At 42.6% G+C, this 13,395-nt stretch overlaps 1 protein-coding gene across 1 annotated transcript in view; it reads left to right on the top strand.

Moving 5' to 3' along the window:
- Positions 1-13,395, top strand: part of PPP3CC (protein phosphatase 3 catalytic subunit gamma) — a 744,021-nt gene that overhangs the window by 396,179 nt on the left and 334,447 nt on the right. Inside the window, exon 6 of the mRNA XM_086943633.1 lies at positions 2,137-2,276. Within this exon, the coding sequence (XP_086799759.1) occupies positions 2,137-2,276 (140 nt within the window). The remainder of the gene's footprint in view (positions 1-2,136; positions 2,277-13,395) is intronic.

Raw genomic sequence — 13,395 nt, 5'->3', positions numbered from 1 at the left:
ATTACAGCTAATAAATGTCAGGACACTATTTTCCCCTTGAATACCAATTTTTGTTTCTTGTAAATAAAACGTCCCCAAAATTAGGCGTATCATTTATATCAAATACACACATACAACTTAGTGTGCAATGATGGACAGAGCTACCATAGTGCCAATTATGTCCACAGTATGCAAAGAACGCCCACAATGTCTGGGACAGACTCTACAATATCTAGGGTACCCACAGTCTGCCAAGAATGGGCACCATTATGCCAGAGAAAGGTCACCATTATACCGTGGCCTACCATTATAGCCACGATAAAGTCAAAGATGCTCACAAACTGCAAAAAATGACCATTATTATACTAAACCCACCATTATGTGAGGACAGGTCCAAGTGTGAAGGATTTTTATCAGTATGTCACGTTTGCTAGCATTATGTAAGTATAGCTCCAAAAGGCTAAGGATGCCCACAACTTGTCCAGGATAGACACCATTAATCCAGGGATTGCCATATTTAGGCCATGGATGCCCAAATATGTCAAGAAGTATCACCTTTATGTGTGGACCACTGGTATGTCCGCGGTGGCCACCATCATGCCAGAAAATTATATTGTTTGGCAGAGACAAAACCCATGTGGACTAGGAGAGGTGAGGCACCAAATATCTTTGGTGGTCTCCGATGCCAGGTTGCTACCACTGAGGTAAACCACCCCAGAAACTCCTGCTCTTGTGTGTGCACAGGCTCACACACACATTGACAAACATGCACACTTCCTTTCTACCCTAACGAAGGCAAGTGAGTTTTGTACATCTTCTCTTTTCAACTCCTGCTCTCTTTGGCTTCTGGGCTGCACATGTACTCTACTTGCATACTAACATTCAAGCTTCTGCAGTACTGTGCTCGAGGCTTTCCTCGCAGCTACTGCTGACAATTATGTATCCAGGCTCAGTGTTCACACACAAACACAGCATGACACGTATTGCACAAGTCCCTTAACATAGCCAATCTCTCACATTTTGCTAGTTTTATGGCAGAGACATATAGTCATGTTACAGTTCCTGTGGTCATCTCTCTCTGCATGTCTCTGCCATTGATTTGCCATGTGTTAACTCTAAGGGCCTGATGCTGATTCTTGTAGTGTGAAAATGGGTATCTCTTGCTTCCAGACCCTCTGAATGATGTACACGGCAAGGCTCCATGGCCATAAGCTACTGGTTGGAGACCCCTGGCCTGCAATATATTCACAATTTTTTAAAAGTAGCTTGTCTTGACCTTCTTAGAGAAGCTCCCTTTTGAGAACTTTGCTTAGCGACTACATCGAAGCCACACATGCCTTTACCAGACGCTACTGCCTTGACGTGTCTCCAGAGCAGGCTGTCAAGTAGGTCAGACCTCTCCGTGAAAGGTTGTTGCATAATATTTTGACATTTATTTTACTTTTGATATTTATTTTTCTATAGTTGTCTGGATTTTCCACTACCCTTCTTAGAGTGTTACTTGTAATCTGGAGTTCTCTTATGTGTATTAATTAGATTTTTAACTAACCCACCGAATGCTGATAGAAAGCATGTACATGCATAGCGAAAAAGTAGTTCCGAAATTTGAACCAATTGGGCGAGCTGCCATTGTATCTTATCGTGGATTGCTGGAGTAGCCTGGCTGCCTCAAAGTGGTCTCTTTTCTTTACTTAGGATCGCCTGCCTATCCTTTTTTTCCTTTTTTATATTCAGACTTGAGAAAGGTTGAAGCTGCTGAATTAGGTTTTAAACTTAAAATGGATTCCAAGTTGAGTATTTAACTAAAAGAAAAAACACTTAGTTATTGTTATTTATTTCTTAAAAGAGGGATTTCTTCTTGTTAAATGTATCCTGAAATCTCACACTTGAATTACTTACTCGTTGAATGGAGATACCTACAATGACTAGGATTACAAGTAAGTATTTTTTCATCTCCCCTATTGTCCACCTACTGATGATGATTTCATTACTTTCTTTCCTCTACCTGTGACTAATTATTCTCACTGCTCTTTTCTTTCTGAAATGTTAAATGCATGGTGCATTTGTTAAAATATTTCTATAAATCTACTTAGAAAGATTTAAATGAAGATGTTTCATTTTCACCCCATTTCATCGTATCCTCTTCATGCCTTCCAGTTAGACAGGTTTAAGGAGCCGCCAGCCTTTGGCCCAATGTGTGATCTGCTGTGGTCTGATCCATCAGAGGATTATGGCAATGAGAAGACGATGGAGCATTTTACACACAACACCGTTCGGGGATGTTCCTACTTCTACAGGTTGGCACATATGTAAACATTCTATTTATCCTGTCTTTTCCTACCCAGGTTGCCCACACTTTCTTTTAGTGAAAGACAGTGGCCTCTTTTGGCAGGCGATAAGTCTGCAGAGCACTTGCAAAGCTTAAGTTTACTTATGACACTAGCAGTGCCCAGCTTTGAGTGTGATGGACAGCTTTACTTCTGGTAAACAGCATCTTTGAGTGCCCTGAGGACCTCATTACCTACCTACAGGTTCACATCCACATATAAGCCTGACTGATCCACTACATTTAGCTTTTGTCTGTTAATTTTCGGTTTATTGGCTGTTTGATTGGTAAAGGAACTTGTGGCATTGTCCTACTATTTTTCTCAACTATGTGACTTTCGAATGGGAAGTTTTTTCAGTGAATATTTTGCTTTGAAGAATATGGTTCCTCTATTTCCCTCTGATCCTTTCAGTGCGTGTTGATATTTGGCATATATTTTTATCTCTTTTGCAAAAGAGTGATGAACCTTACTGTTGTCCATGTATACTACTGTCTTTTAGGGATATTTTTACACCAACACTTCTGTATGAGTTTGCAGATATATTCTGTGTGAAGTGGCTTACCTCTGATGCACTTCAGTAGCTTGATTACAGGTATTACTGGGTCAAAGTCTAGTTATAATCGAAAAAGAATACAGCCTTATCCTATTGCTCTTCTCTGTACCTCTTTATCTGGGTGAAAACTAGAAATAACCTATGACATGAAACATCTGAACTTTATGAACCTCATCTGCTTCCAGTGACTGCTTTACTGCCTTTTAAACAGAAGAGCAGTATACAGTATGTTTTGCTGGTGAGACAAATCAGAGTCCTCTTACATTTATGAGGCTTAAGGGTATAGAAGATGATACTGGAGAGAAATATGTCTGATTCTTGTAGGACAAGCCTGTTGATATTCCAGTGGTTCGGAGTTATAATAATAATAAATATAGCATTTTATAAAGCGCAAACAGCTACCTCACTAGGAGGTGTCCCGGCGCTGAGAGAACACAGTTGACCTGAGGACTGGCAGTGTGAGAGTTAGCGAGGTTGGGTGAAGAGCCAAGTCTTTAGCTATTTCTTGAAGCAAGGTTATATGTCCTTTGTCTTCTCAGAACAGTGCTATAGCCATTTAAATTTGTCACCATACTTTTCATGTTGTAGTGCAACACAGTGAGTATGTCCGACAGGTTCCTTCCTTTCTAGACGCTTGGATCTTATATACATTTATATGCTTGTCATTCCCCTGTCGTCATGCTAGAAATCCCCAGTAAAGGATAAAACAGTAGTAAAAAGTATTCATATACACTCAATCCAACAGCATTTGCTTAGCATCACATTCACCTCCTCGTGAATGGCCAGCTGTAAGCCACTAAGCTGCAACTACCCCTCCCCCCCATAGTTTCTACCACATATCCAAATATTGATAATGAGCATTTTCTTTTTTTAGTTGGAGATTAAAAGTACAAGCATACTGACACTGAACCAATATGCATAAATAGCTAAATAATGCCTAATTATTTAATGCATCAGCAGCATAAAGAGGATCAAAAACCCTTCAGTACCCTATATGGTGGCATTGCCCGACCAGGTTTCAACAGATGTGGCCAAAGTATAAACTCCATAGCAGTCACCAAAGTCAATCCAGTGATCACCTTAGCTATCTTTCGCTGACAAGATCGCTAGATGTAACTGGAATTTTTGCTATTCTTAGTCCCCATTACTGAGGGCACCATTGTAGAAGCCAAAATGTCAGAGGGAAGGAAAATAAGCATCACTAGCCAACAGTGTTTCACACCAGTGGTACGCAGGATTTTAACCCATATGAAGGCTTAGAATTATATCTACAGATTAAAAAAAAATCACATCAAACAAGTGGATGTTAGATATCCTTTCCTGTGTCTGCGCCGGTGAATTAATGAGAAAGCCTCATTACAATCCACTTCTGAAGAGAATTTGATATCAACTGAAAGAGTAGGGGTGGTAGCTAATCATGTTGATGGAGGGTGGTATTGAAATGTGGCATGGGAGTCAAAGGAACAAAGCTTGTTTGCAAAATGGCAGGGATCCTGGTTCTCAAACATTGTCCTCTTGAAAGGTGGGCCCCTATGACATTTATTTTAGACTGTTAGGTGTACTTTGGCATATTTTGGTTTAGCGGTGTTGTCTCTGGCCCTATATAAGAATTTCTCACATACACACTGATAAAATGGTTTCTGAAGGATTTTTGCACCAGTAACAAAACCTAGGTCCAAACTTGAAGTAGAGAGAGAATTGCATGTCCACCAAGTGATTCATCAGGCATTCTTCTGAAATCCTCCAACATTGGCTGAAAGGTTACTTTCATCTTTGGTCATCAAATGTTGCCTAAAGTTTCATCAAACAAGAGCTAGAGCGTTCAGATGATCAAATCAACTTTTTTGTGCCCTTTTTCACAGTCAAAAAGGCCAACCCCATGGAAAGATGAATTTCAATATCTATAATCTACTGTCACACCAAAGCTAATTGACATTTTGAACACGTTACAAGCTCACTCTCCATGAGCAGTATCCCATCAACTGCTCTAGCCAATGCTAAAGTTCCTCCTGTGAACGTGTGCGGAGCAGTAACCTTGAGAATCAGCCCTGCATTCATGAAGCACTACTGTCTCCACATGCAGACCAGGAGAAGGTTACTTGCTTGTAAATACAGTTATCCAGCATTGGTTTTGTTAATAAATTAATATGCTGGCCTCCCTCCTCTCTCAGGTACTCCTTATACACTAATTCTATGAAATTTGAGCTATGGTAAAACAGACCGGTAGTGGAATTAATTTTATGTTCACCTAATTGAAGCTTGTTTAATAACATGTTCACATCTTTGTGAATAATCAAACACGGAAGTGTAAATGTGCCCTTATAAATGCTCATTACTGCTGGTTATCAAGTTATCACATACTCCCAGTCTGTTGATTAGTAACTATACAAGCATGTGAATCTGACAGATGCCAATGCTGGAGAGTGCGCTTACAGGTAATTAACTTTTCTTGCTCTTACAAATATTGTGGTTCTTCTTTTTTGTAAAGTTTCTCATTTAGTTTGAAAAATACTTTAGATTTCCAAACTCCCAGCCTTAGATTTTCTCTACCCCACATAAGGACCTCCAGCAGTACAGACTTTTGTTTTCCTTACTTGACTATATCTTGTTGTACTCTTCCCCATGTGGCAGATAACTCTTGTGTCAGTAGACAGATTGATGATCTTTTGGTGAGCTCAGTTGGTTTTACAGTAATCCTCAGATGTCCCTGTCAGGTTTGCATCCTATTTAGTAACAACAAGAGAGGGAGGGAGACAAGGACGCTCCTATACTCCCAGGAAAATATTAGAAACCAACAAAGGAGCGTCAAGCACTAGTTCAAGGGATGACTACCAGTGAAAGCAAAGGGAAGCCATTACACTCTGTTGTTTGAAAGGGAAAAAAACGTAATTAGGTTTTTTTGAAAGCCCTCACTCACCGACCTAGTCGGTGACATGTTTCATCATCGGGCCCCACCATGAATGGCCTAATGCCATCCCGGTGTGCTTCAACGCCAGTGTTACTGCGGAGCTGGTTTTGTGATTGCGCAGTGAAGAATTTAAAATGGCCAATTTGATAGAAAAAAATCTTTTATTAGTTTCGCCAAATGAACTGATAAAAAATGTGAAGGATAACGGACACAGATTAAAGGTCCACTGTTACCCCAAGTGAAGAAACGGTCAACATGTTTCAGCCTATGTGATAGGGTCTATCAGGCATTCGTCAGGACCAGGTGAGTGTGAATATATTTACAGGGCTGTGTGTAAAGCCTCGGTGGTATGGACGCGCTAAGGCCCACCCAACCACAGGACTGTTATGTTAAAAAACAAGAAAGAGAGAACGACAAAGATTAAAATTGCATCCTCATCAGTACATGGCAAATCGCCAATATACTCTGTGAGAAGTGCTTCAATAGAAGTTGCTAGTGGTAGAACCAGTGTGTGTGTAACCAAAATGATCTCTCCGTGCACATTACTTTTGTTTAAAAATAGGTGCACTCATACAAAGACTTCATGCTGCCGGTGAAGTACCGGGTTTTTAAGAACCCAGCGGTGCCAGCGAGAACACCCAAAGACTTTGAGTCCTTCCTGTTTCAGACCACAGAAACACAGAGTCTTCTTGGTGAAGTCAAAGATCGTATTTATTGGCTGCAGCCAGTAACAGGTATCCTAGCAGTACAACACAGTGTATATTCTCAGGAGACGGCTCAAAGTTACAAAGCCAGTCTTCTCTTTTTATACAAAATAATATGCTTCAGGCAAACATTCCTTATTTTACAGTTGACCATTCACATATTTTCACTACAAAGAAAAAGCAGAGTCATGATGACAAGCCCACATTTCAGTTTTCCAGTCCATAATCAATTACCCGGCAAGGCCCAGTACTTTCATCAGATATCGACGGACCCCCAATAAAAATGGGCACCTCCTCCTCGTAAAGCAGGTCATAAAGAAGAAACAGGGACAGGTGTGCGTAAGATTAGGCATTGTTTGTGTGCGATGAACGGTTTATGACATGTTGTGCTTCGATACTAATCTCATTCGGCCACTGGGAAAGGAACTGGCCGAACAGGTTTGGCTTCAGGCAGTGGAGTCAGCTTGCCCAGGTAACAGAGGAGCCAGCGAAGGTGTACGTGTCCTTCAGATCGAATTTGGCCTTAGTCATTTGGCTATGTGAGGGCAATCACAAAATGGCTGTCGTTCACAAAATGGAACCTGAGGGTTCAGGACGAAAACTCCGATTTCAGGGTGATTTCGTCACCCGAACATGACGAATATACTTGTGCATAGTATTCGAATCATTATCGGTCTGCTGGTACCAAAATCGTCATGATACGACGATGTTTATAACACGGGTCCAGAATTTTCAGTACCACAGCCCCTCCTTTTGCCCTTACATAGGCAATAACCTATACTCATGCTAATCTGAGTCCAGGTCTATATTCATAAAGTCATTGAGATGTTGCTGTAGCATCATCCTATTACTTAGCTCGTTTCTTGATACAGGTTTCCTTACACACGATGTAACACAGAGGCCACATATTGCAGGAGCACACTGTACACACAGACAGAACAGGAAAAGAATGGCTATGATCATCCCAATGACTATCAGAATTTTCCATCCCCAGGCGGATATCAGTTCCCAGAACCACCCCATTAATGACCAATCTCCTTCATCCACGTGAATAGATTCAGAGATCTTATGTAGTTTGGAAATGGCCTGGTAAACTGTCGGAGCGTTATCTGGGATGAAAATGCAGCAACTTGATTGGATCACTTTACATACCCCACCTCGGTCTGCAAGTATGACGTCTAACGTGACCCTATTCTGAAGAGTCATGAGGCGATCCGACTGGAGCTCAGCAGTCAAATTACTAAGGGCATTGGCAGTTTCAATTACAGTGGATTCAACCACCCTTGTCAATTGCCTTATGTTCCTGCTGTTCACCATAGGCCCCCAAAACGGCAGAAAACCTTTTACAAAATCTCCGAATTCTTGTCCTGCAGTGTCTTCTTTACTGATGACACCTCTAACTATCCTTGTCCTATGGTAATCTGCCGCGGCCGTGTAGGTGGGAGGCAACAGGAACGAAACAAAACATGTGCCCGAGAAGTCAGGGGGCAACCATCTATAGGCCCTATCATGGCAGATGAAATAGGTACCCTTAGCTGCTAGGAACGAAGGAGAAGTCCGAGATGCAAAAACATATGTTTCAGTGCAAACACTTCTCCCTAACTGAGCTCTGGGATTTTTGCCATTACCTTGCAGACATAGGTGACCCTGATGGGGTACAATCCAAATCGGGGAGGATCTCTTTGCTCGTTGGTTCTCACTCAGAGTGATTCCATATCCTGTTACGTTCCATCTATCGTAAGCTTGTAACTTATCTCTGGGAATCGTTCTATAGGTGTCAATGTTTCTGCTCATATTTGTAATTCCTGCTACCAATACCTTGTTGCTCGAGTTACTTTTTGTGAAACGTGGGGGATATGGTTCGATGGCATATATGAACATCGTCTGAAACGCCCACAAAGAACCATTGTAACTAAATGGTAAGACCAGGTATGGGATACCCTTATCTGTCTTATGCGGCATAAGACCACACATCCAACAGTTAGTTGTGTTCACTACTAATTGGTGTTGGTGTAAAAGCTGAATGAAAGAGTTATTGATAAACTCTAATCTTCTAGTGGTTTCATGTTCAGGCAGGGGGTGAAAAGAATGTGAGGAAACAGTAGAAGGAGGTGTGGGCTGTGTAGTGGGTGCAAATGTCACTTGAAAAGTGAATAAAACCTATCCAGTTAGAAACATCATTACACTAAGCAACATGAAAATACATAATATCAAAAATCTTTTCTTCGTCATCAATATACACATTTTGTCTTTAAAGTTCATTCGCTTAGCAGGTCTCTCCATCTCGAAAAACTCCATCCTCTCTAATTGTTGCCCGCGGTGGTAGGGTGTTCTATGCTAAAGAATGCTTCTGTCAGTCCAGGGCAACTCCCTTAGACTGACCAGAACTGTCGACCTAACGTCTTCAGCTGCACTCCAAAGACTTGGGCAACCGCGACCCTAGCAGCAGAACCGGATGGCAGTTCGAAAAACAAAAATGAGAAGGTTTCTCAGGTGAGAGAGCTGCACTTTCAAAAATAGCAAAAAGAAATATTTTATTTGTCCATAGTTCTCGGTCTCAGATTATAACTGTTTCTTCCAGGTGGTGTCTGGTCTTGAAATAAGAGTTCAGGCTCTGTAGTGTTCAATCGAATTGACGGTGGCACAGCTTTTTGCAAGATATTGTCGCTTTCTTGTTCAGAAATTGTTCCTTTTACACGTGCATCGCTAAAAGGCAGGAACAAGGCACAGTCTCCGTTTCAGAGTCAGCGATCCCCTCCTGGACCCTACGGTCGTACGGAAGAGGCAGTGGGACCCTCTTACAGTGTACGCTGTGGATCCAGTGCTTTTTCCCTTCTACTCGAACAGCTGATCTTGTTGAGAGAAGGACTAGATGAGGGCCGGTCCACCGGGGCTGGTCATTCTTTGTTCGCTGGAAATTCTTAATCGGCACCCAAGATCCAGGATCGATCGGATGCCCTGGAGTTTCAGAGACCTGAGGCAGAGTGTCGTGGACCTGTTGGTGTAAACCACACAATTTAGCCGTCAATTCATACAAATAATCAAGCAGTACAGGGTGTTCGATCTCGCTAAATTTGGTTGGCCATGGCACTTCCCATATGTTGGCCGGGCGGCCGAACACAATTTTGTAAGGACTAAGTCCCACCCGCGAGTGAACAGTCATTCTCGTTGATAGGAGTGCTAAGGGCAGAGCATCAGGCCATTTAAGACCAGTGCTCGCTTGAATCTTGGCCAGTTTCAGTTTTAGTGTGCCATTATAGCACTCTACTAGTCCAGCTGATTGTGGGTGATTTGCAGCGTGGAATTTTTGCTGAATGCCTAGCCCCTCACATACTTTCTTCATCACTCGACCCACAAATTCACTCCCATTATCACTCCAGACCATTCTCGGCATTCCAAATCTAGGGAAGAATTCTTTGACAAGGGCTTTGGCTGTGGATAAGGCAGTATTGTCCTTTAAGGGATATGCTTCCACCCATCTTGAAAAGGCACAAACAACAACGAGTACGTATTTCAAATTGTTGCACCTTTCCATGTGGATGAAATCTAGCTGCAAAACCTCGAACGGATAGGTTGGAGGTGCAAAATGACCAGCTGGAGTTGGGGTTCCCCTACCAGGATTGTATTTCAGACACACCATACAATTCTTGACCACATTCTCTGCACATTTTGGAATTCCCGCATTCTGCCAAACCGGAGCCAACAACTTACAAATCCCTTTTACACTAATATGTGCCATTCCATGAGCCATTGTCACCACTGCAAGCACATAGGCATCGGGTAACAACCATCGCTGATGCTTGGACAAATCAGTCCAACAACCATTCGAGTCCAATCTACCCTTACTTTCCCTCCATTCATTCAACTCTTTCTCTGTAGCTTCAGCTTGGATGGATTTCACGCTCTCAATCGTATCTTCACACATACCAACATCACCAACCCATCTTGCAGGGCCTGCAACATACATTCGACTCATTACATTCCTTGCAGTTTCTTTCGCAACATCATCCGCAAACGCATTTCCGCGACCAACATCATCAGTAACCTTTTTGTGTGCACTGCATTTCACAATCGCAACTTGTAATGGCAAGGTCAGTGACTGGAGAAGCTCATTCACCAACTGACCATGCTGGATCTTAGCACCATGCGAAGTCAGGAACCCACGTTCTTTCCATAATCGTCCAAAACTGTGAGCCACACCAAATGCATACTGGCTGTCCGTGTACACATTCACTCGTTTTCCTTTCGCCAACACACACGCTCTTGTAAGTGCAATCAACTCTGCTGCTTGCGCTGAATTGTGTGGGATACGTGCAGCTTCAACAATCGTATGCAAAGTCGTCACAGCATATGCCAAAGTCGTATCACCATTCGGTAACTTTAAACACGAACCATCAATCCACAAAGTACCATCACATTCTGGAAGAGGAGTATCCCTTAGATCTATCCTCCCTTTCGTTTCTTCTGTCCTGAGACAACAATCATGCTTTTCAACATCGCCTGTCTCTACTGGAATCGGTAATAGCGTGGCTGGATTCAACGTATTGCACCTCTTTATGTGCACATGACTTGCTAACAGTGTCAGCTCATAACCTGACATTCGAGCACTAGTTAAGTGCTGTGTCTTGGTTCTGTTTAACAAAGTGCCACCGCATGTGGAACCATCACAATCAACATGTTATTCATCACTAACCCAGCAGACTGTCGAATAGAAACAGCTGCTGCCGCAGTGGCTCTCAAGCAACTCGGCAACGCCTTAGCTACCGGATCTAAAGTCGGCGAAAAATACGCGCATGGACGCTGCTTGTCTCCAAAAGACTGTGTCAACACTGACAATGCACAACCTTCTTTCTCATGGACATACAATGTAAAGGGCTTACTGTAGTCGGGGGTACCCAACACAGGAGCCGAACACAATGCATCACGCAATTCGGAAAAACTTTTCTGACACTCTTCAGACCACGGAATGGGATTCGGTGTATCTTTACAAGTTAATGCCACCCAAGGTTTGGCCAATAAGGAAAAGTTCGGTATCCATTGTCTGCAATATGATGTAATGCCCAAGAAAGCCCGCACTTCTCTCTGTGACCAACGTCGACACCGCTCTCTCGATGTCGAGAAGACTCACAATATGCCCTTTCGCAAACTCGAAACGCACTCGATACAATTCTTCAGGAGCTTTACCCACTTCGTCCATCCACTGTTCATTAATGAACGCACACATCACCTCAAAAACATATCGCTGCTTAGGTGCTTTCCATTGCTGAAAAACATCCATAATACCCTCAAGATCATACTGGGAGGTATACGTAACCCATCTACGTGCCATATGAATCAATTTTGCAATTGCCTGTATTCTTTCTGGGGTCAGTTTCCTTCCCTCCTTCGACAAGAGGTGACCTAGGTAGGTAACTTCTTGTCGACAATATTGCAATTTTGAAAGAGACACTTTGTGGTGCAGAGCAGACAAATGACGCAACAACGATAACGTGGCTTCTCTACAAATCTCGTCGGTATCTGAAGCGACTAGCAAATCGTCGACGTACTAAATAAGGGTAGCGCCATCAGGTAAAACAATCGTATCAAGTTGTGTTTTTAAAGCCTGACTATATATTGATGGACTTTCACAGTAGCCTTGAGGAGCGCGTTTGAAGCGGAAGCTTCGGCCTCCTAAACTGAAGCCAAAAATATCCCTGCTCTCCTCGGCAATCGGGATGCTGAAGAAAGCATTCTTCAAGTCAATCACCGAGAACCAAGTGGCAGAAGCTGGAATCATAGTCAATAGGGCAGTGATATCAGGGACAACTGGAAATTGTGGCACAACTATTTTATTGACCTCTCTAAGATCAATCACAAACCTGTAAACAGGTGGCTGGGAAGGGTCAGTACGTTTCAAAACAGGCAAAACAGGACTATTACAAACGTTGCCTCTTGTCTCTTCAATTACATCTTTTTCAATCAAATCATAAATGATCGCTAGCAACGCCTTTTCACCTTCGCTAGAGATCTTGTATTGGGGAATGCGCGGCATTCTAACATTGGCTTTCAATGTCACAACATCTGGCGGTATTTCCAAAAGACCCACATCATTGGGACCAGTAGCCCAAAGAATATCAGGAAGAGAAGACAATTCTGTCGGAAGTTTATCCTTTGACAAATACATTGGAGAAACCACTTTCTTACCCAGTGTAAGTTGTACTCCAGAAGGAGAACAGTACAAAGTCGCATACAACCTTTTCAACAGATCCTATCCCAACAAGTTTTCACCACAACCTGTTGTAATAATAAGGGGTGCTTCGAATTCACAAGGTCCAACAGAAAGGGACATAGGGCTAGAAATCGGGTTCCTAACCGGGGCGCCAGAAAAACCTACTGAAACATTCATTTTGCCAGACAAAGGTGCGCCAGGGAGTTTTGAGTGCATAATAGAACTTTTTGTAGCACCAGTATCCAACAGAAAAGGCTCTGACACACCTGATGTAATCACCTCAACATAAGGTCCATTCTGATCTACTGGAACTGAAACAACTCCCTCTCTTTGTCCATGGCTGTCCTAGCAATCATTACCTTCCATATTCTCATCTTCTTCATAGTAGTCATCAGCATAGTACTGAGCTGTCCTACCAGATGCGTTATTCTGCTGGTCAAAACTATTCATTGAATTCTGTGGGGGCAAAGAACGTGTGTTTTGCGGGAACGCACCGCGTCCCCTACCTCTAGGCGCTTGTTGAACACCACGACCTTGTACACCAGAAGCACCATTCGTACGCCGCAACAAAACCGGACAACTATTCTTGTAATGACCCTCTTCTTTGCAATACGCACACTGATTAGGACCATACTGTAAACATTGTTGGGAAGACTTGTTTCTTTGCGAGTTTCCCCGAATATTGCTGATTCTGCTGATAATCGCGTTGATTATTA

Source organism: Lissotriton vulgaris, chromosome 11 (assembly GCF_964263255.1).
Source record: "Lissotriton vulgaris chromosome 11, aLisVul1.2, whole genome shotgun sequence".
Lineage (NCBI taxonomy): Eukaryota > Metazoa > Chordata > Amphibia > Caudata > Salamandridae > Lissotriton > Lissotriton vulgaris.
This window is presented reverse-complemented; position numbering and strand designations above follow the sequence as displayed.